The sequence below is a fragment of the Drosophila eugracilis genome, unplaced genomic scaffold (genome assembly GCF_018153835.1).
Source record: "Drosophila eugracilis isolate 14026-0451.02 unplaced genomic scaffold, ASM1815383v1 contig_367, whole genome shotgun sequence".
In the NCBI taxonomy this organism is placed as follows: Eukaryota; Metazoa; Arthropoda; class Insecta; order Diptera; family Drosophilidae; genus Drosophila; species Drosophila eugracilis.
The window spans coordinates 10,591-34,030 of NW_024573224.1; the positions used below are offsets into that span (position 1 = coordinate 10,591).

At 37.8% G+C, this 23,440-nt stretch overlaps 3 protein-coding genes and 1 long non-coding RNA gene across 9 annotated transcripts in view; 1 reads left to right on the forward strand and 3 right to left on the reverse strand.

Moving 5' to 3' along the window:
- Positions 1 to 3,604: 3,604 nt before the first annotated feature.
- On the reverse strand, positions 3,605 to 7,349 carry LOC121530171. Its single transcript, XR_005993846.1, has 3 exons — positions 7,335 to 7,349; positions 6,701 to 7,267; positions 3,605 to 3,694 (listed from the first exon to the last, which is right to left on the reverse strand). It is a non-coding gene; the product is annotated as an uncharacterized LOC121530171 (long non-coding RNA).
- Positions 7,350 to 8,048: 699 nt separating this feature from the next.
- LOC108109136 (serine-rich adhesin for platelets) overlaps positions 8,049 to 23,440 on the forward strand; it is a 58,418-nt gene continuing 43,026 nt past the window's right edge. For 3 of the 6 annotated variants that reach the window (XM_017217537.2, XM_017217545.2, XM_017217582.2), the window contains exon 1: positions 8,050 to 9,012. In XM_017217537.2, the coding sequence (XP_017073026.1) occupies positions 8,641 to 9,012 (372 nt within the window). In that variant the 5' untranslated portion in view covers positions 8,050 to 8,640. Of the gene's footprint in view, positions 9,013 to 15,012; positions 17,058 to 23,440 lie in introns of those variants that run through there. The other 3 variants (XM_017217553.2, XM_017217564.2, XM_017217573.2) reach the window with 3 other exon arrangements.
- On the reverse strand, positions 12,779 to 14,079 carry LOC108109192 (regucalcin). The gene is made up of 3 exons (XM_017217629.1): positions 14,010 to 14,079; positions 13,103 to 13,821; positions 12,779 to 13,042 (listed from the first exon to the last, which is right to left on the reverse strand). The coding sequence occupies exons 2-3, from the start codon at positions 13,819 to 13,821 to the stop codon at positions 12,850 to 12,852; spliced, it is 912 nt and encodes a 303-aa protein (XP_017073118.1). The 5' UTR covers positions 14,010 to 14,079; the 3' UTR covers positions 12,779 to 12,849.
- Positions 17,065 to 21,964, reverse strand: LOC108109183. The gene is made up of 2 exons (XM_017217618.2): positions 21,845 to 21,964; positions 17,065 to 21,786 (listed from the first exon to the last, which is right to left on the reverse strand). Exon 2 carries the CDS (start codon positions 21,613 to 21,615, stop codon positions 18,970 to 18,972), a length of 2,646 nt encoding a protein of 881 aa, XP_017073107.2. The 5' UTR covers positions 21,616 to 21,786; positions 21,845 to 21,964; the 3' UTR covers positions 17,065 to 18,969.

Here is a 23,440-nt window from a genome sequence, read left to right on the forward strand (position 1 = left end):
TAAATCAACAGAAATTAGGTTTAGGTTTAAATTAAACAGCAAATCAATTTATAATCATTTTTGTTCTCATCCAGTTCATCTTAAAAAATCCTCTTACCGGGCCCATTATTTGGCTTCAGTAAAGAAATACTGTGAAGTGAAAAGGAAAGACATTAAGTCAAACATTTATCAGAACGCGTTTAGAGATAATAGGATAGAGTCTGTGGTGGAAACAAAAATGCAACTTTGCATCGTTTTTTTTGTTTGCATTAAGTCCTAATCTGCCTTGGAGCTGTTCTATTGTACATAATGAGCAAACTTAATGGATATTGGAAATAACAATGAGATGCTAGGAAATATTAGAACATACACACTTTTAGCACTTTTTTTTCTGGTTTTCATAATTTATCCCTTTAAGGGCCTAACAGGTCGATATACCATTCCCATTCTGTATCAAAAACAGACTAACTCTTTTGCGAATTTAGACGGATCTTAGTATATATATTTGACTTTCAATAAACAAATTTCCAATATCTTAACTTGTTTACTTTTACCTAGTGTCTGAGTCAATCCTTACTGTATATGTGCATTCACACTGCAGCATGAACTCGCTCTCGCCTAACTTCAAATGCAACTCACTCTCTCAGCACCTGCCACCCTCCCACCAGCCCACTTCCTTTCTCATGTGCCATGCCTTTAGCGTTCCTCCACAAAAGAACAACCACAACAATGCCGGTACTGCCAAAGAGCCTTGGCACCGAGCAATTGCGGCGACGTCAGCAGCAGAAAAAACTCCAAATGGCCTCTCTCCATGAAACAAAAACAAAACGTTAAAGTATGTGGATTACATCTATAAGATGATACCCCCCTGCTATGAGAAGTCTTCTGAAACCATTACTTTCTAACTTTCTACTTTTCTCATATAGAAGTCTAAAAGATAACTTTGAGATAAAAATCATTCATATTTAACCCTACAAGGAAACCCTCCTTTATATTAACATCCTTAAAGACTGTTTTAATATTTCCTTTAATAAAATTTTCCATTTTTAATTTATTATCATTTTTACATTTTCGCCATGCACAGCCTTGAGTTTTATTGTATATATATATATATGTCCACGAATTCCCTATACCCTTGTACCTTCTACAAACACGCATACATATAATCCCTTGTACTCATGAGACAAACCCATGAAGAGAGAGCACGGAACGTGTGGCAGTTGGCTCGGAACCATGGCCAAAACAGAGCCACTAGCTGCTGTCAATGTCATCCTGGGAACCAAACCGAATACGATTGGGGAAACCCCTCTCTGTTTGGCTGAGAACTTGAGTATTGAGAACTGGGAACTGGCCCTCGGTTACCAGCTGCTGCCGCTGCTGCTGCTGCTGCTGTTGCTGCCTTGACCAATTACACGAAATGTTCATTTGTCGATTTAGCAGTTTCAGAGTTTGGGTCTGGAGAATGGAGCCGGCATTGTATTTGCCATAGCTCAGACAAAAGTAATCTCATCACTGCAGCCAGGCGAGCCATGTTGATTATGCCACTTAAACAATAATCAATAAATTCTGGGCACTGCTAGGCGATAAAAGCCCCGGGAGAAAGATAAATAGTAAACTAAAAGCAATACAATATTTACTTTTATACAAAAACATTTGGAACATATTATTAGTTGTTCTTTGAATATCTAGCTGGTGATTGAGTGAAATGGAGATAAGTGAGCTTGATTAGTCCTGGCATTTATTGACCAAATAAAAAGATTTTCTTCTAATAAAGTTAGTCAGACCCTGAATTTCAGTAACAAAACTCTTTTACGTATGATACAACATGAGTCATTAACTAACTATCTCAATCCCTTCATGGTTATTAGCTCTGTAGCATTTGATCAATTTCCATTTTTAAATGGTTATTGATTTAAATCATAAGGTTTCTTTTTTAATGTCCCATTTCAATGGTATTCCTCATCACACATTGAAAAGCCAACCCACACTGAGCAAAAAACATCTATGGAGTTGTCTCCTTTCCACTATGGAGGAAAATTTACACCCACCCAGCTACGTCAACTACAAAATAGGGCTCCTGCCCTTTATTGCAAATTCCTTTCTTTTACTTCATTTTTTGTGGAACTTTCGTGCCAAGGTTTTCGAGAGTTGCCAAATGGTAATGCAACCAAAATGATAACAACTGCGGAAACAAGTTAAACGAATTGTTTATACAAAAACACTTTGAGTTATATATGTAACCAGTTAGTTATAGACGATTATAACCGATAATGGGAAATCGAGAAATGCTTCAGTGCTCCGTAATTATCAACAAACGATGATAATTAGCATTATTCATTGCCTCACGGAAACTTGGATGGGTTCATTTCTCGCTTTTGTAGAGAAACAGGGAAATGCAACACAAAGAAAAGTCTTGAAAATGCTGTGATATAGAAAATGTAACAACATTTTGTGGGTTCTTGAAATCATTATATTTTATGCGCGATTCCAAAATCTTTTTAACACCTTTCAAGGAAAGTTACACAAAAGAATGTGGAAAGCCTTAGAATATATGTTATTTACACTTTTTGTAAATCAACATCACAAAATACTTGTTTTATTTATTTAGTTTGAAGTTTAGTTTATAAAAACATTAAAAACCGTGAAGAAACCAGTAATTTTGTGACTTTGTTGACCTCTTTTTTCTTCTAAAATTTCATTTTAAACAAAAGTATAACAGAGCACCTTTTCTTTAATAGAAAATCACCTGCGGCAAGGCTATGTAATTACCCGATTTCACTTTTTAAGTGACGTCATTTGCGAACGACCCCCATATGGTTGGTACCTCTTCTTCTTCTCTTCTACCACTACTTTTGGAGGCTTTTCAGTAACGGTTGTCTTGTCTTTGTATCGCTTCTCACGTGTTATAAACGTAACTGAATCTGATCCAAAAGCCAGTGTGAATTTGTTGACTAATTGCATGTTGGCATCGTGAGTTTTTTGAATCGAGTTCAAGACAGCGAGAAATGAGAAAACAAAAGAACAGAACAAGCCAAGCTATGAAACCAGAACCAAGTCATGGCGATCAGCTGTTCTTGAGGCCGTCTATCACAATATAAAGAACCTCAAATCCCCAAACTCGGTGAAAAATAATCCCAAATTAGGGGACTTAGGCTGCAACAAAAAAACAAAAACTAACAACAAATAGGGTGAATAAACAATATATAAACATATTTTGCTTAGTCACGATTGAAATCTGTGACGTGGTAATATACAATCGATAATATTTGAATTTCTCTTAGCTGTTTCTGCGCCGGGGTCTTTTCAATCTCTATGGAGCCTTAAAAGATAATTTTGAATTTTTATTAATCTGACTAAACTTTTCTTTTGAATTTCATGAGTGGTTGTTTCTTATTAATTTAAAAAATATCAGAAGTACCAATCATATTTTCTTATTTCCATAATTTAAAAATGACTTTCTAATATTTTGATTTTAATACCAAAAAAACTTGACTCAAATTTGGCAACTCAAAAATGTTTCCCCATCTTGTTTTCTGCCTTTTCTCAGCTCCCACAAGTTATGGTGAAATCAAAACTGAACTCATAGCTCCACAACATAAAGTTGACTCATTGCAAATCATGGTGATGGTGAATAACATTAACCATACTTACAATCATCTCCAACTGGACCGGCTGAACATTGTGCAGGTGGATCTCTGCCCAGATCTTGCAGTTCCTATTAAACAAAAGAAATTATAGATTAGTGATTAAATTTTAAGTATATATATATAATAAAATCTTATAAGAATCCTATTTTCATTAAGAGAACGAACCGTTTTTCATATTTCTTTTACCAAGTGATCTGAGTTTTAGACATGCTTTATCTATCGTTTTTAGTTTATTTAACTAGCCTGATTCGGTGAAATAAATATAAAATATCTCTAATTATGATCTGAAACCCATTTAGTGGTGACAAAGGTAACAAAAGCCGCCTTTGTAGCACCCAGGAACTACTCAAAAGAGTTTCCAAAGGGAAAATAGTCAAAAATGGAATTTCATTGCAAGTCGTTTATGTTTTCCGGTTGTCGGTTCTTTTGTTTTGGTCTATAATGCAACGATATCTCCTGCACTTTGGAGGGTGTGTGTGCGTGTGTATATGTAGATGAGTGTGCTTGGCATGCAAATGATGTAAAATTTAAAATGCAGAATTTAAAAACAGAAATATGGGGATACAAAAACAAACATTTTTATGCGAGAATTGCGTTCAAAGCGTGAGCGAGCGAGAGGGAGAGACGTGAAAAATCAAGTTCGTTGGCCCGACCACAAATGGCGCTGTCTCCCTCAGTCCCACCCCTCGCCCACTCGCTCCATCTCTGTTGCACTCGTACGCACACACTGAGCGGCTCCTCTCTCTCTGCCGCTTCTTCAGTTATCACAGCTGCCACACACTCACATACTAGCATAAAAGGGGAGAGAGAATAAGGTGTAAAAGGTAAACCCCAAGCAAAAAAAAAAATAAAGGAATATATATATAAAAAAGAATAATGAAGATGAGCTGCGAAAGAAGAGCACAGCTCAGAGGGTGAAGGGAAAAGCAAGATGAGAAGAATGGAGAGGAAAAGAAGCCTAGAGCTTCAGAGTGTGCGTGTACTTGTAACGGCACCCCAAAATTTGAGTGGAACACAACAAAAAATAGCCGTCGCGAAAAGTAGAAAAAACGCCGTGTTTCTTCGCCCCATCTCACTCACTCATCATTCCGGGAATTGTACCTGTTGAGCAAAAATAAATTACAAGAAATTGTAACATTTCTTTTCGATTGAAGTCAGAGCAGTTATGACTCATAAAAGACAAAACAAATAAAGCTAAAACCAAAAACAAACACGCACACATGTACACGAGAGAGAAATATTGTTTTTATGATCAACCAGGTGAATAAACACAAACTAAACTTTATTTTTTAAATTTGAAGAACAGATGGATATTTCTTTAAGAGTCACATGTTTTTTTTTTCTTTTTTAAATTCTACATGTGTATTAAAAGATTTGATATATGTTTGAAACTTCATTTCTTTCAGTATTTATTTCAAGAGAGCTTGATCCGCGTTTAAGCCGACTATTCTCTCTCGCTCTTTAGCTCTCTTTTTTTGGTAAATGAGGCCAACTTAAAAAAACCTTGAAGAATTTGCCACAAAAAGGGGTGTGCGTGATTTGTTAAATTTTTACTAAAAAATATACTTTTATTTCCGGTTTGTGCCATTTCGTTTTCGTTCAGGCAGGAATAGTTTACAATAGAAGGAAATCTATGAAAAACGAGGAAAAACTCAATGGCCATGACGCCGACGCCGGCAGTGCTGCCTTTATGGCAACTGCGACGTCGAGACAGTCAGCAGACCCCCCTCACACATACACACACATAAGGCTTTTAAATTATTCTCACGCTCACACACACGCATAGATAATGTACAAATTCCGCATTCACCGCTCATTTTGTATGTAAATTATGCTTAATTATAATTTATAACCAATTATTTGGGGCCCCTTTTGGTTTTCGAGTGTTTTGCAACACTAATCACGCACACACTTGCGCTCTCTTTGGCTCTGCCCCATTGCTAAAGCGAGACCGAGTGCGGCCTCAGCTGTCGCTGGCAAAGGGAAGGCGCCAAGGTCTGAGCGAGACGGCATGCAATGGCCATAGCCAAGTGATGGCGAGACTTTGTATTTGCTGATGTATTGGTGTGTGGGGTATGACTATGATAACCGGCTGCAAACGAAAAAAAAGCTCCCAATTCGCCAAGTAAAATTTCCACAACTACAAGATATTACTAATGTTTTTTTTTTCAAGAAGTTTCAAGGGTTTTACGCCATGAACCTTGAACATACTATATTCTGACACTATTAGGGGTTAAAAAGCATTACTGGACAAGGACAAACGACGCGCAAGCACTTTAAAAATAATTATCGAAGCACGCACACTATAGCCACACCACCTAAATATATATATAAATATTTCAATACATATATATACTTGGGGCAACACTATTTCTGAATTATCAGCGCAAAAAGTAGGGTTAGGTTAATTTTATACGCTTCTTGCTTTTGCTGTTTTATTTTTTGCTGGATCTTTCTGCGGCGATGGCAGTGTGTGCGTCTGTGTATGTGTAAGGTGAGAGTGAGACTGTATGCGAGTGCCGTGTACAGCGTGTATTGGGTAACAGCGCCCGTAGAGCTGTGAAAACTCCGCCGTATAGTTGCATTAATGTAAATGCATCCAGGTGCCCGGCACACACGCACACGCACAAATACACTCGCACACAAACAATGCACATTTGCATTGCACTTTCACGCACACGCATCGCACACACACACTCGCAAAAGTAACGGAAACGATGACTGCACCACACGTTGCCTTGCCCACCACACGCACACACATCCTTAGCCCTTTTTCACCACCCTCAAAAATTTCTAATCTCCTAATTAGAAACTTATTAATTAAGCTAACGCCGCCACAGCTTATTTTCCCCCTTGCCTCTTTTTTTGCACGCTTCTTTCTTTTCGTTTTGCCGTTCGTGGATTTTTACTTTTCCGTCGTGTACCTACGTTTCACATTTCTTGCATAAAATTTTTCGCTTCCGTACTAATTTTATGTCTGCTCACATTTGTCTCTACTTTGTGTTTAGTTTAAACCAAAATGTTCTTTTTTTTAAACCCGTTTCGTAGAGTTTTTAGTTTTTTTTTTCACATACCTTATTGATTCTTTTTAACGCCATTTTCTGATTGAAATTTGATTTTCTGGGTTGTGTGTGTGTGTGTTTGGTTGGATGGTTGTTTGCTGGTGTTGGTGTCTCGCGTATTTCTTTTGTTCTTTGCACAGAATTGGGAATTTTTCTTTCAATATATCTCCTGCTCGCTTAGAATTGAACGAAAACGAAACACAAAAGCTGCGTTGCGCCTCAAGAACTTTGATGCTTAAATATGGCTCTCTCGATTGTGTCCCTTGTCTCGAAATAAAGCAGCACCAGCGCACTGCGAGTAAAAACGGCGACCCGACGAAGACTACGGCGATGATTATTTTTTCCCAATCAATGCGGGGCCTTTTGAACGCGCGTGCAAGTGAGATAATAGTACTTTAGCTGACCGCAGTGAATGACTGTCCCTTTGGCAAACCGGGCGTGCAAGCAAGACGAATAGTGTGTGTGTCTGTTGGCGGTGTTGCAAAACGGCGGTCGAAATAGAGCAGTCCAGCTAGACGAACATCACCGGTTCATATAACCTTTTCATGCGGGATGGCCAGATCGATTAGGTGGCAACGCCTTTGATAGTGGGGGGAAAATCAATTAATTAGTTTTTAATTATTCAACAAAATCGAAATATACTCACTTTTATTGGTTTCAATTCGAAGGGGTACGATTACCGGCAGCAAGTAGGTGTCTTGTGGCTATCTATGCTGGTGCGTGCGAATAAAACTGTGCAATTTGCTTGTTGATTTGTTACCACACTACGTGTTGCTAGCTGCCGGAATGTTTTTACTGAGGAATTTTTATCTGTTGGTGATCTGGTTTATTGAAATACCTTCGACAAGCTACTGTGTTGCATAAGTGTCAAATCGTTAATTTTTAAATTTAAATTTATATTGTTCAACGATCTGGCAAGGCTGATAATTACCGCACTTACTAGCACTGTTTATCTATCGATAGTAGCTCGATAACTGTGAGATGGTAATATACAGAGCGATAGTGCATATTTTCAGTTTTTGAACATGTCATTGATTTGGGAACGAATCTCAAAAAATAGCTATACCATAATATTAAAAATATCGTTCCAGGGAATCAACGATTATGATTTTAAAGGCGTTTTTTGGAATTAACAGAATTTACTTGGACGTGCTTGCTCTTTCCTTAACTTTCCAGGAATTATATTAAATTGAATATTAATTTCTGATACTACTAACTAATAACTAAATAATTTTTGTATATATATATATACATTAGCTTCACAAACTGCGGCAGAAGTACTGCTGTGTAAACAACATTTACTAGTGAGAACTGTAAAAATATCGAGCTGATGGCGAAATATTGATACTGCCACCTTTCCGAAAACTATCGGTAGTATCGCATAAACATCGATTTGGGTTCCAACTCTAACTACCACTGTCTGAAAATATTTTAAACAAAAAGTGCTTGTTAATTAAGTAATTTACTTAATATTAGTGACTGTTTTGCTTGTATTTAGGCTGAATTAGGGTTGTGCAAGTGTTTCCATTGGTTCGTTGGCTTGTTTATAATCGTTTTGTGACGCTTTGGACTCGCTCGTATATCGCCGTCTCGCTCCCACCCCCGCAATCGGCTTCGTGCGTTTTTTTTGTGCATTTTTACACAAAACTCACACTTTTGTATGGCCAAGAATTTTTACCTTATTTTTGCACTTAACGGAAATACAAAAAACAAAGAAACGCGATAATGTGCAAGTGGTAGTAATCTATTTGCCAAGCGGTTTAGTTCCGCGGAATTTTTACCAACAAAAAAATGGAGGAGGATAATAATAAGGCCCTAAATAAGCACAACAACAACAACTATAAGAACAACAACAATAAAGGACGCCAGCAGCTGCAGGGACACGCCCACAGCACCGCCCCCGCCTTCGCCTCCGTCGATATATTTATATTCGATTTATAGTACATGTAGTCATGCCAACAACAAAAACACAAACAACAACATCGTGCAGCGAAGAAGAAGAAGCAGCAATAATACGAGAAAATTGCGATACGCCAATGGCGACCCCAACAAAAACAACAACAACTGAAGCAGCCGCAACAACAACAACATTAACCCATACGCACAGGAATGAAGAAGCTGCAAAATCTAATGTTACTAAGGCAACAACAATCTTAGCCGCTGCAGCGGGGTGCCACAAACCGTTATTCTTTAGCCGCCGCTTTCAGGACAAACGGAACTTTAGTTCGCTGCCGCTTTTCGTTTATGCGACTTCCCCATCTACGCACGCCCACTCAGCGGATGGTGTAGGCGTGGCCAAGGAGGCAGCAGCTTTTAGCCAGAAGGTAAGTTTTTAATGGCCAAGAAAAAGGAATTTTTAAAGAATTTGAAAGGGAAAAATACAAAGTTGCGGTTTTTGTGGAATTTTTTACTTGTCCATTCAAAAGATCAGTCTTTCCGATGAGTAATCATATTATTACTTAAAATTTACATTTTCTCAGTTAACCAGAACTTTTAATGAAACACCAAGAAAAGTGCTATTAGTTATAGTTAACATATGTAGTTTCCAGATCTTTGGATTAATTTACATATAACTGAAAAATTATAATAAACACATAAAGGTTATAATAACATTGTCTACCTTGATCTCTCCATGTCTCGTTTTCGAGCCACCGCACCCGCTCTTTCCGTTCTGAACTTGCGTAATGGATCACTTCCGCTGCACTTGCAACTTGGGTCGTGTCATTTCAGAATTTATAATTCCCGCCCAATACATTGCTTAAACAGTAAGCTCTGGTTATAAGCAACCTAGGCTTAAATTTAATGAAGAGGTTTTTAAACTTATTGTCTAGTTAATAATAAAAAAAATGATAATCAAACTTTAAGATAAAAAGGGAGGAGAAAAGCAAACATCGACATAAAAAGTCTTATTTCTTTTATTAATAGTGAGGAAGGTATATTCTTGTTGCTGAATTCATTATCTACATATATACATTATTCTTAACACACCCCGTTATCTCTTATATCTGATATCTACTGTAATATATTTATAAACGTTCTGCTTGGCTACCGAAATCTGACTGGTCTGTTCCTCTCGGAAATCGGTGCATGCAGAATCAGATATCCATTGAAAATGCGTTTTTAATGTTAATCATGAGCGGCTTTTAAAAATTGTTTACTCTGCGTTTTTTTTCGGCTGTGTTTTTGTATTTATATCAGAAATTTTTTCGAGTTTCTGCAGTGCGGTGATCGCTCAAACGTGTCAGACATTAATGAGCCAACCGCCAAAGCCGAGCGTAACTGTGCTTTGTCTCACTTTGGTAGAGGGAAGAGAGAACAAAGGGGGCAGCGGTCGAGAGGGGGTGGCCTGGGCGGTATGGGCAGGTGGTTACAGGTGCAGCCATTGACTGGCGAAGAGCTCTCCTTTTGTTCCCGCCCGCTTGCGGTTCGTTCTCTCTTTCTCTCTTCTACCTTTACTTTACAGTCTGCCCTCTCTTTTGCTCACTGCAACGCTTCACTTGTGCCTGTGGTTGTTATTTTTGTTGCAGTTCAGTGAGTTGCGACTTGTGCGCCACTGCTCATAAGCTTCATTAACGGACGGCAAAGGCAGCAGACAACAAAGCTCCCGAAAAATGTTTGCTAGTATTTTTTTTTTGTTGTTATTTGCCTTTTCGGTTTTTCCCGAAGCTATTTCACATTATTTTTCTGGTCTGGAAAAATCTGTAGCTATGCTGGTAGACATCCTATTGTTAGTTTCCTTAAATTATGCAAAAAAGTTGTAATTAGAGATTAATCAAGGGTGCCGAGATGCATTTCCTCTTGAATACGTTTTACAAATATTTACAATTGAACTCAAATACATATTTTATGACCTCCAAAGGTTTATTTGTTTTAATAAGATATCAAAAATATGCATAAATTACGAAAACATGACCAAAAACTTAATCATTGATATAAATTGATTGAAACATAAAATTGATAAGTATTTATCATTTTTGTCACATGTTGGAAAAGAAAATGACTTGTCTAAGCCATGTTAATCTTTTTTTCCGAACATAAAACTTGCTCACATCATTTAATTTCCATATAGTTGTAATATCTTGTAAACCTTTTTTTATTGCCTACCTAACAATATATTTTTATTATTCTATTTAATGGGGAATTTCTTTGAATTTTAAATATTTTGTTTACGTATATTTCTCATGCTTTCTTTTTTAAATTTGATGATCAGATTGTTTGACACTTTCCACTGGCTTTCTAACGTGGGTTTCCCTAAAAAAAACTGTCTAGTGGGTGTGGCGTAATCATACATATGTGACGTGCCCCATTCGATATGATAGGAATGTTGGTGGGCGATATTTTCCAGAGACAGTGGATCATATAATCTTCTGACATTCTCAGTGATAAGAATAAATGAGTTTTAGAGAAACATTGAATGATTTTTAATTAATAAATACTGGGACATAACTGAAAAGTGGAAAATAAAGATATTTAAGTTAAAAATTCAATTTAAAAATGTTATTAAAACCATGAGAAACCTTTGTCTTGCTTGTTTCAATATTTAACCTCAGCTTTTCAAGGTGCCTTAAGAGGTAAAAATAATGCATTAATTATGCCTTTACTTTTCAGACCCACTGTGACCACAGTCGGTCATGAACTGGAAGTTTCAGCCTCCGTTGTTGTTATAATACAATTAAGCTGCATTGCTGTTAGATCAGCCCCCTTTTCTCTGTCGGGTGTTGTTTACATTTTCAAATTTAAATCAATTTTGTTTCTGATTGCGGTTTAAGTGGCAGGGTTTCAGTCCCCAGTTTTCAGCTCTCAGCCTCATCTCTCTCTTGTCTTTCTAGATGTTTATTGCTGCCATATGTGCTCGCCTTTTTGGATCCCTGTATCAGTCTGTGTGGCATTCTCGTGTTGTTAAACAATGCTCATATGGTTATGGTATCTGTATCTGGATAAATGTATCTTTTATTACTTATACATATTGTGGGACAATTGTTTTCTGGGTGCAGCGCAAACAATTGTCGAAACGATCTCTCATCTCCCGTGCCCTTCATTCTTCTGTCCATTTCTGTAGAAAATATGTTTTTTATTGGACTTGCCTTTTGGGACCTCCTTGTGTCCCATCACAAATTTCTACCATCCACAGTTTACATTTCACTTACAATCAATATTGTGCTCTCTTTCAATTGCTTTTCATATATTTTATTTATTGGGACGACATGTATTTGCAGCAATTGATTGTTGTTTATTGGAAATGTTTTGATTTTGCGGGACATATTTTGCCATTTTTATTGGCTTTTTCTGCATATTCATGACATTTATATTCAAAGCTAGCTTAATTAAGTAATTACAGGTAATTTGGCTATCTGGAAAATGCAAACAGCGATAAGATAAAGTAAAACAAATGTTTAGAAAGAATGGTTCTGAGGGTAAAAATACTTTCTATGGCACAATGCAAACTTTTATCGAAATTTCCCAAAAGGATAAGGATAACGAAAGTCATTTTTATTTCATGGAAAAGTAAATATGATTGAAGTGAATGGAGTGATATATGGAACTAAATGATTTGCAGTTTAATCAAGATAAGATTAGATCTCGAAAATCTTCCACAGAAACGTCAACATCCAAACTAATAAAAACCATGAAGTACGAGCCCCCTAAAACCTATCTTCTGCCTCCTATCTATTTGCCCAATTAAGTAGTAATATCTCGCTGGAGAGTACTTTAGTGTTTGTTTATAACTAAATATCATTGCAATACCAATTTAATCGGAAGCGTTTGCCCTACAAATATAAGACCAAGGGCGTAGCTTTGCTATAAATCAATTTCACAACAATCCATTGACTTTATGAAGTGGTTCGGTTCTCACTTATCTCGCTTGGAACTGGATGGATTGTTTCACATCCACCAAGGGCAAACAGCAATCAGTTTCTTTTTATATATATTTTTTGTATTTATTTTTGGAATTTTAATGCATATTTGTATATATTAACTTGGGGATAAATTGGGGATTATAGATCTACTAGATGTTTTATAGATTTATCTTTACTTAGTAATCTTTACAGATTTATATAGTTTTACTTTACAAATACAAATGCAAACTCGTACGTATTCAATACACAAGTAAACACTACTTGCTCATTTAATTAATTGCTATTATACAAGTACTCTAAAATCTAGATCTTCAAATTGACGCCGGCATAGCCCTTGGCATTGAGACCAGTGACCTGGTAAGTGGTGCCAGCTGGCTTCGGTTGGTCGAACTTGTTCGCCGTTGTCACATACAGAATATCCAAGTTTGGGCCACCAAAGGCCACCGAGGTGATTTGAGTGGTGGGAATTTTGATCTCAAGCAGGATCTTGCCAGTACTTCATCAAAGAAAAAGAGCAATTAATAATTTGAACTTGAAAATTTAACCATAAACTCACTTTGGATTAACCTTAAAGATGGTTCCACCGTTAAACGTGGCCACATAGATATTACCATCGGTATCCACGGTCATGCCATCGGGGAATAATGGACCCTCAGGGCGGATTTTCCTTAGATCAAAGATGACCTTTGGGTTGCACACGGCTCCAGTGCTTTGATTGTAGTCATAGGCTACCACTTCATGGTTGTTAGTGTCGATGAAGTAGAATTTCTTGGCCTTGACATCCCAGGCAAGACCATTGGAGATGCCCACCTTGGTCCTAATGACCTTAGGCTGTCCTCCAGCCTGCCAGCTATAGAGTTCACCCACCCATTGAGTGAAGATGTCACCAGTAGTGATCATGGTGCCACCATAGAAACGTCCATTGGGATCGGTTTTGGCATCATTAATACGGTTGTCCTTCCAATCCGGTTGAACTTCAAAGAGTGTGCAAACGACCTTGGCCACCGCGGAAACTCCATCCCACTGGACGATGGCAACGCGACGAGCGCAACCCACAGCAAACTCCTGGGGTTTGTTCTCAATTGGCAGAATGAAGGAGGCAAATGTCTCGCCCTCGATTTTCGCCTTGTATACCTTGTTCTGCTTATAATCGTAGCGATTAATGCCGGCTGATTCGAGGTCTACGTAGTACAGACTCTGACGGTCCACATCCCAGTGGGGTCCCTCGCCCAGATCGGCATAGGAATCGGGAAGAGCTTCAACCTTGTATGACATCTGAAAATGAGAATATTATAATCACGATTTTTAATTTTCTTCAATTATTTTTTTTTGTGTTCGACGCTACACAGCTGATAATTAAATAAACAATCACGAATTGTATATAATAATTAAGTTTCTATATACAAGTTACGGAATTTAATTGCACTTCAAAGTGACACTCTCTCTTTTTTGTCGCTTCTCACCTTTGAGATTAATTATTTAACCGTTGAAAACTACTCGGTCAGCTAACGTTTGCAAACTGAATTGAATCGAGTTAGTTGAAATGCTTTTATAGCGACTCTCGCACACACCCATACATGGCAAATTGATAAGCAATAATACAGCTCTTATCAACTTATGGCACCTACATACTAAAACCCCCAGCTAAATTAATTATTTAGGTAGAAAAATGTTGATCTATGATGGAATTTTACCGCACTCGAATTAACTAGATAGATTGTCATTTTTAACATTGAAAAGTGTTAAGTTAAAAGTTTATCTTTACTTTTTAAATGTAAATTCCTGAATTGTTTATGAACTTAGCTATTGAGTTTTCTCTGTGATTATTTGTATAAATCTCGGTTTTCTTATCATTTTCCCAAACTTGTTTGTTGAAAAATGATTCCAGCGCAATCTCTTCACACATTTTATAGACCTCATGGATTTATTAAACATAACATACCATATCTATTATCTCTGTTCATAAAAAAATATATATATATGTTAAGATATAGGAATAAGGAATAGATATACTGGTAGCCATAGCAAGGCACTTAAAAAGGAAAATGGGAAATGTTAATAGAAATGGAAAGGTCGTAAAACCAATGGTTTAACCATACGATTTGTCTTATCAATTTCCATAAATAACCGAAAACTCAAACTCAAGTTGTTTTCCTTTTGAAGAGCTCGAGGGGGTCATTGATTAAACCTTTTGCTTTGGTTCCATGGCAACTCGTTGTTTTGCCCTTCATGTGTCCCACTCGCACCCCAAACGGAGTAGAGTGGAGTGCCTCCTCCTAAACCATATACTATGATATTAGTTTTATTCTTAGCTCTCTTTCTGCCTCAACTCCTTGGCGTGTAATTAAGTAGTCAGAGAGAGAGAAAAGAGAGACAGGGAGAGAGAGAGAGATGTAGCCAAGATAGATAAGAAAGGCCGTCCACTTGGACAGTGGGTCACTCGAGCGTTGTCTCCCCGCTTTGGTCTTTTACTGTACTTGTCCATGGCGGCTTTTCCTCTACTTCATATGGCACTGCAACATCAACACCAATGGCAACACAACCATAATAAAAACTAATGAGTTGTGCTCGGTTGTTATACAGGGTATTCCTAGTTAGTTGGGTGTACTAGATATTAGTTGGGATGTCTAAGTAAGGGGATATATATAGTGGTTGTAAAACATAAAGATGCTTAACTTTCTTATAAATATAGCAGAAAAACGGTTTCCTAACTTCAGAATCTGATTCTGAATCTGATTCTATAAAGAATCTTATAGTCAAAATATAATCCTTTCGTAATCGTCATTCTTTCTACAATGAATACAATAAGTTCTGAGTACTAAGTATCTTCTAGTCTTATCCTTAGATAACCATTCTAACAATGTTTTTGCTGTCCAATGTTGATGTCTGATGTCTGCTCTGTGTCTTTGGCCCAGTGCATTACCCTTTGCCACACTTTACACGCTTGCATTCTTCTGATTTCTTTATTTCTTTTATACTCCTCGTGGAGTTCTGTCTTAATTATCTGTAATTGATTACATCTAAGCGGGCGCCCTAAGTGCCGATTGTTTACCTAGAAATTAAACGCACCTAACAAACAGAGTGCGTAAACAAATAAAAACAAGAGCGCGTGGAAAAATAACCTTCGTGATGATAGGATCCTCAAAAATAAGAAGCCGAAAATGATGATGCAGCAGATGCAGTTTGTATATTGATATGAGATAATGCTCTTAAGTGCCTGAAAATGCTCTTTCTCTTTGGAGTTTTACATACTAACTCTACGGGTTTGAGTGCTCTTTATTCAGCCGGCTGAATGAGAATTACTCACTCAAAATGATAATTAACAGGAAAAGGTTTTGGTTTGTCAAGAAATAATAGTCTAAAGATACTTTTCTGTATATTATTTCTATATATTTATGATTATATTTAAGAAAATATGAATTTTAAAACCAAATTCCTATAAAAACTCAACTGGAAACCCAAGTAAGACCAAGTTTCTTTTGTGTTTTTCACTCAGCGCTCATATGACTCATGGCAAACGAGAGCTAGCAGCTGTCAGGGCTAGCAGTTAGCCGCTAGAGAGTCTCACTCTTGCTCACTACTGCTCTCTCTCTCAATCTCTCTTTCTCTCTCTCTAAAAGTATCTTATTCAGCAAAACTCAGCCATCGACTAGCAGCTGTTGGTCTCTCGCTGACTTTATTTTCATTTCAATTGCAGAGCCGCGTACAACGCGTTACCGCTTTGTTGGATTATTTTTTTCGTCATATCTAGTACTGAAATTGTATCTGCAAGATACACGTATATATAAATATTCTTCTGCCGCCTAGCACACACGTGTGTCAATATTTTGTAAGCAAATATATACACGAAAATCCACAAAAAAAAGATAAAAAAGCAAAGAAAGAACGAGTGCTTTCAAGGGCCCCAAACAAAGAGCAGATTCTGCGTCATCTGATCTCCGGGGAGCTGAATCACATCACAACCTTTATATTTCTCAACGCGAGTGCTTCGAGTGTCGTTGTTTACTGTAGTATATTTGTGTGTGCTGCGAAGACGCGCTTTTCGATCGCGTTCTACATTTTCGGATCGGAATCATTTAAGTCGCTCGCTCTAAACTCGCTAACCAAGAGATTCGACTCTCTTTTTGCATACTAAATAATATCAATATATAAATATACAAAGATATCTAGTTTTTACGCCCAGGTATTACGAAACCCCGGCACTAAAAGTGAAATTTTTAACGCAACAACCCGAAAGTCCCCCATAGCAAAATCAAAAAAAAAAAAAGAAAAATAAATTATCTTCGTGTGTTGGCAAAAAAAATGAAATGAAAAGTGACTTGTGACATATCAGAGAAATCAAAATTATATATCACTGAATTAAACCCAACATAAACCCACTTAGACAACGCAGCGCATTCATTTGGATTAATCAATTTTCATTTTCGGACAACCGACCAACAGGCATGCTGTACAGCGATTTCTACATTCTAGCCGAGACCTGTTTTAAATGAGATTTAACTAGATAAATGGTGCGTATCTCCAAGCCTATCATCTAGTTCATATAACCTAAATACTTTTTGATAAATTGAATTCCTTCTATGTTAGCTTTCTTAATACTCTACTGGAAGCGGAAGCTAAAATCCGATTTTATAATCGATTGGTTTGGGTTTTGAGATGGTTGGGTGATAAATGGGCTTTGAGAAGGTGTATGGGAGCTTTTTAGAAAAAAGGGAATTCCCGGCTTAATGAAAAACTCTATAAAGCAAAAAGCAAAAATAGTTACGGAAACGATACTACTACTAATGCGTCAACCTTATTTATGAATAAGACATTTACTAGGAAGAACTGTTGTGACAACATAATAAAATGTGAATAATAAAGTTAGGGATTACACTATATGTCTAGTATTTGGTTTTATAAGTAACTTAACTTAACAACTTCTTCAATATTGCATCAATATTAACCTTTGAAATCACAATTCTCATTGAAAATTTTATTTATGTATGAAAGAAAACTTATAAAAAGGGAAATCTGGCATTTATAGTTGTCAATTTAGGAGATATACTAGCATGACTATACTATATATACTCTAAAAATATATATTTCATTTTTATAAACATTTATCTTGTCAATCGTTTGTTTTTAACAATCATAAACAATAGTTCCTATACTTGAAAGTTTTCATTCTGAGTTCATCCACCTTTTATACACCCGCATTCCGCTAATAACCTTGCCCAACACGAATTATTTAATGATCCCATGAACCCACTACCACCCCAATCCCAATCCCAATCCATGCCTGCCTGCCTGCCTGCATATTTGCACTGCAATTTTTCTTTACTCAACCCTCTAAGTGCACCCTCTAACCCCCCCTCTCATAACCTTGGGCGTTTACTCAGCTAATTACATAGACTAGCTTGAAAATGACCAAGACACAACGCTGCCATTCCTCTTTCCCTACTCACCATGTTTATCTTGTTAATTAAGAAGATAACTAACTAGTGATTAATTTTTAATTGTTACAAGATGGTAATTTGTATGCAAGCCAACGACTTGGTACCACATTTAAGAGATCTTAAGAGACTGTTATTATTCCTAGCCGTAGAGTTCTACTTGACTCACTTGTGTCATTCATTTCGGATTGATTATGCACGGTCTTGACTCGCTTGAAAGCACACCCCTCTCTGGGTAGCTATATACGAGTATCTCTGCATATATATATTATACAACTTCAGGCATTTCCATGCGGGTTTTTCAGTTTAACTTCCCCCGAACTAAGTCGGTTTGCCATATAGCAATTATTATTGTATTCCCACTTTGTATGGGTACTAGTATATAGTATCTGTGTGCCTTTGGCTTCTTTGATTGACTTTTGCACTGCTCTGTTGGCATTTTTAATTGTTTTTTGGCTGCGTTTTGTATGCTTTTTCCTATGTTATTGTTTGATTTAAGTCTCTTTTTTAAACCTCTATTTTATTGTGCTTGGTGAAATTTGTCGTCAAAAGCTTTGTTTATTTCATATTTCCAGTTAAATTAAAAAACAAAAACAGAACTTTAACGTATGTTAGCTAATTAAGTTCTCAACCCCATTGGTTGCCTTTCTTTTTTTGCTGTTTTATTTTTATTTTTCCATTTGGGTTTGGACTTTTGTTTTCTTTTCGTTTGCTAATTGCTTTATCTGGAAATAAAAAAAAAAGAGCAGAGAGAAACAAAATGGAGAGCAAAACTAATGGGAAACGTTTTCCTATGGCTTTCGAGATTTTTACTATTCTCTATTAAACACTATGATTATATTTTTAGCTCTTAAGCCTAATGAATTTTCTAAAATTAAACTAAACTCACTTTTTAACCCCCTTCACTTTTTTATGTATGATTAATGTTTCGAACACGCCTTAATAAATATCTGATAAATCAATAGAGAATGTTCTTACGGCAATGATTCTATCCTTGACATAGATACAATTGTATCTTCTTACTCACATCGTACTTTAAACACACCTTTTTAGTATTTTTACACAGCTGCTTGCAGTTCACCAGTTTTAGTGTCTTTTCGGGTTTTCTTAGCTTGCAGTTTTCCAATTTTAGGGTCTTGCATTCTTTGCGTTTCACTTCGCAGGGTCTTGCACATTCTTCTCTCTGTTTCTTCCTAGCGGCTAACTCAGCTTTGTTGTCTTTCTTGGGACATTCCCACTTCGGATAGACAATTGGGTTTTCTCCCGATTTTACACGGACTTCAGTTAAAATGCACTTCTTCGTGTTTTTATTTTTCTGACACTTTTTAGATTCTTCTATTCGTTTCTTTTCAGCTTTTAGTTTCGCCTCTCTTTCACATTTTAGCTGCAAGCATTTCAAGGCTAAAATGTCCTTAGGACATTCTCTCTTTGGGCCAACACTTGGCTTTTCTTTTTCCGCACAGCTATTTTTTGCACTTTCAGACTCACACTTTTGGTCCTTCTCAGCTTTCTGTTTCTTCTGTGCTTGTACATTTAGATTCAAGCACTTTGAGACCTCATCCTCCTCGTCCTTTTTGGGACATTTCTTTTTTTTCGGTTTCATACACTTTTCTGCTAGTTTCCGTTCTTTCGCCTGGCGGTTTCTAAGGGTCTCTTCTCTCTTTCTAGATTTTTCTCTCCGCTTCCGTTCAGCTTCCTGTTGCGCTTGCCTTTCTTTTTTCAGCTTTAGGCATATCAAGGATTCAGTGTCCTGTGTAGGACATTCTTTCTTTGGGCAGGCAATGGTCTTTTCTTCCATCTCGCACTTTTCACAGCTGTCTTCCGGTATTTCAGATTGTTTTTCACATTTATTTTCAGCTTTGGTTTGTTTTTGGTTTTCAAGCCGCGAGCATTTTGAGGCTTCTTCCTCCTTTTTAGGACATTTATTTTCCATGGATTTCATGCAGTTTGTCGGAAAGGATTTTGCGTTTTTAGATGCGTCTCTTCGTTTCTTCTTAGCTTCTTCTCGAGCACGGCTTTCTTCTATAACTTTCAAGCAGTTTGATTCTTTATTGTGCTTTTTGAGACATTCTTTCTTAGGGCAGACTTTTGGTTTTTCTTCCGGCTTGGAACATTTTACGGTAGGCTCACACTTCTTCACACATTCTTCCGGCTCTTTGGGCTCTTGGCAAGACTCTTTTTGAGCTTTCTCCTTGCACCGCTGCTCAAAGGCCAATTTCCGACAGCGTTCCTCTTCATCTCGCTCAGCTTTAGTCTGTTGTCGATAGGAATCTAGCCGGAAGGTTATGTTTTCTGCCGACATGGCATTGACTAGTACCACCGTTCCCTGTTCACCGGGTTCTAGGATGTCCAATTTGCTCATTAGCTTTAGGCCAGATTGCATGATGCAACGAAAGTTCAAGCTGCCGTTAACCATTTCCTCAACCAGGATTGGGTGAACCCCTCGAGAGATCAGGGATTGGGCGGACTCGGATTGACAGCCACTGAGCATCACAATGGGACAGGGTGGTCTCATATTACTGATCATCAGGGCAATTATGGAACACGGGCAAGCCACCACTATGGCCTGGGCTCGGATAACCGTGGCTGTCTCCGCAATCGCCGAGGTTACCGATGAAATGTAATCTGGACAGGACCGAATTTCATTCTTGAGGCTGAACTGGAGTCTTTCATACCATAAAACCGACTCTACTTTGGAACAGATCCTGGCCATAGACTTTACACAATCCACCGGATACTTGCCATTGGCAGTTTCGTCGGACAACATAACGGCATCAAATCCATCCAAGATTGCATTGGCCACATCCGAGACTTCGGCACGTGACGGTCTCGGCTTGTTCCTCATCGAATCCATCATGTGGGCGGCACAGATTACCGGTTTTCCCACTTTGTTGCATTTGGCCACGATGGTTTTCTGGGCAAGAGGCACATCCTCTATTGGCATATCGATGCCCATATTGCCGCGAGCTATCATTATGCCATCGGATTCGCGGATTATCTCGTCTATATTGGCAAGACCCTTTTGATTTTCGATTTTTGAGATGATCTTGATGTGATCACCCGACGATCCTAGTGCCTGGCGGACCTCGTTCGCAGCCTTGGCATCGCGGATGAATGACGCGAAGATCATATCCACTTTCTGTTCCGCTCCGAACTTGAGGTCTAACTTATCCTGTTCAGTAATGGAGGGAAGATCTATCGTGGTACCCGGTAGATTGACATCCTTGTGGGAGCCTAGTTCTCCACCACTTTGTACCTCACAGATCACCTCCTCGCCTTTGGATTCATGGACCACCAAGGAAATTAAACCCTCATCCAGAAAGATTTGATTTCCTGGCTTAATAATGCCAGGTAGTTGCTGATTATCTACGTAGACCTTCTCCTTGGTGCAGTTCTCCCTCAGCTCTTTTTTGGTGCTCAAAATGACTTGGTCACCTTCCTGAAGTTGGATGTCACAATCACCGGAGATCTTCCCCGTTCTGATTTCCGGACCTTTAGTGTCCAAAGCTATGGCCAAAGTCCTGGGCAGACCCGTTTGCTCAACATACATAGAGATGGCTTTACGTGCCGCCTGAATATACTGGCAATGACAATCATGGTTTCCGTGAGAGAAGTTGATACGGACTACCCTCATACCTGCACGGATGAGTTCCAGGAGAACTTCCGGACAGTTAGATGAGGGTCCAATGGTGCATATTATACTCGTCAGGGGTACCTTCAGAGCTGGAGTTTCGAACTGAAGACGTGATTGGTAGTCCAGCTGGGAGAGGAAGGGTCCACGATCCCGTCGGAACTTTGGTGGTTCCTGGAGAAGATTACTTGGTTAGTAAAGAGATTGAGATTTGAAATCTTTAAGGACTTACCTTCTTGGAATTGCAGGCATAGCAACGAAATCTATAATACAATGGGGAACATGAACATGAACGATTTACAAAACAGAGGACAGTCCTCCGACAAAGGTTTCCGTTGTATTTCCGAATTTTGAAAAAATTTCAAAGGCCTAACGAAAAAGTTTTAAAAATTTTTATCAAAAAACTGAACGAAATGGCTTAACAATTTTGATCAAAATGGAGAGAAGTTGTTCCCTCAGACACCTGACTTGAACACACCTTATAGAGAACCTTATCATAGACGACATCCGAAACCAATTAAGATTTCTTAGATATATACCCAATTGTTTGTCTTGTTGAGTACTTCAATATCAGCTGATTTTTTACTTTGAATTTTCCATTGTGCTTTGACAGTCGCTCAGCGGCCTGATTCATTAATTTGCGCAATTTTCCCGATTCATGGCAGTTATTGTTTTGTTTGCTCAGAACGCCAATGCATTTGGCACAACTGTTGGAATAATAGAGTGCAGTTTGTGTATATATCTATACTATATAGTATTAACCTTGAGTTCCTGTCTGAAAAAGTTAACTAAAAAGACCGTTATTTGTGCTTAACTTTTGTTGTTTAACATTCGACTTTTAGCCAGTTTTATTTCTTTGTATTTCTGACTTGTGAAATTTCGCACCTTCAGCGATTCACACACATGTGTGTTGGTACATGGCCCCCCTTTGAACCACCCACCCCCTGGGAAATGGCACAATACATGCTTATATATACTTCAATTTATTTTTTATTTATTTGCAAATTAAGTCGTATAACAATATTATAATAACTTGGTTTGAAATTGTCATGTGATTTCTCGTAAAAAATAAAAAGTGAGTGCAGTTTTTGATGCGACTGCTTGGATACCTAGTAGTTTAAATAATATTTATATATTAAGAGACACGAACTGAATTGATTTTCAAGTCAAGTTTTAGATAAGGGCTTGAAATATATATAAAATGAACTGATTTCCGTCAGAATAGATTATCCCAGATAATGGGTATACTTTATCATTTAACTTTTCGGTTGATTGTTGTTCATTTTCAGTTTTCATTTTCGGCTTGTTGGCTTTTGTGTGTGTTTTTTTTTTTGTCATTGCCTTGCCTTGCCATTGTTCGGTTGACGCTTTTCTCACTCTCGTGCCCTGTTCTACTTTCTATGGCTTGGGTTGATCCATGGGTGGATTGAAAAGTTTCACGGATATCTTTCGGGGGTATACACGTAGATGTTAGAGTGCATAAATCATAATAATTTCATAACAATTGAATTTAGAGCGTAATTGCCGTAAATAAGATGAAATTGTAATGACTGAGAAATAATAATCAAGACTTGAATGGACTCGAATCAAATCGAAATGATGGAGTTCAGTTTGAAGCCATAAGATGCAGAGCACGAGCCGGCGCTGGTTGGAGAGGTGGGAGCATTGAGCCTGAGTCTGAGTCTGAGGCATAAATTGCGCTAATAAAGCGCACAATTAAAGTTAACAACAACAGCAAGCGGCGTTGTTGAGCAAATTGGCAACACTTTCCAATCGAAACGAGTTGCAGATTCGCTGGAATCAAACTTCTTTTTTCTCTCTCTCGCTG

What these genes read in the sequence shown, in the direction of transcription:
- LOC108109192 (XM_017217629.1), bottom strand. Translation starts at nt 13,821, where the DNA reads ATGTCATACAAGGTTGAAGCTCTTCCCGATTCCTATGCCGATCTGGGC. An exon ending in ATCTTTAAGGTTAATCCAAA is followed by an intron (nt 13,043 to 13,102) that starts GTGAGTTTATGG and finishes TCTTTGATGAAG; the next exon opens with TACTGGCAAGATCCTGCTTG.
- LOC108109183 (XM_017217618.2), bottom strand. Translation starts at nt 21,615, where the DNA reads ATGAGGGTAGTCCGTATCAACTTCTCTCACGGAAACCATGATTGTCAT.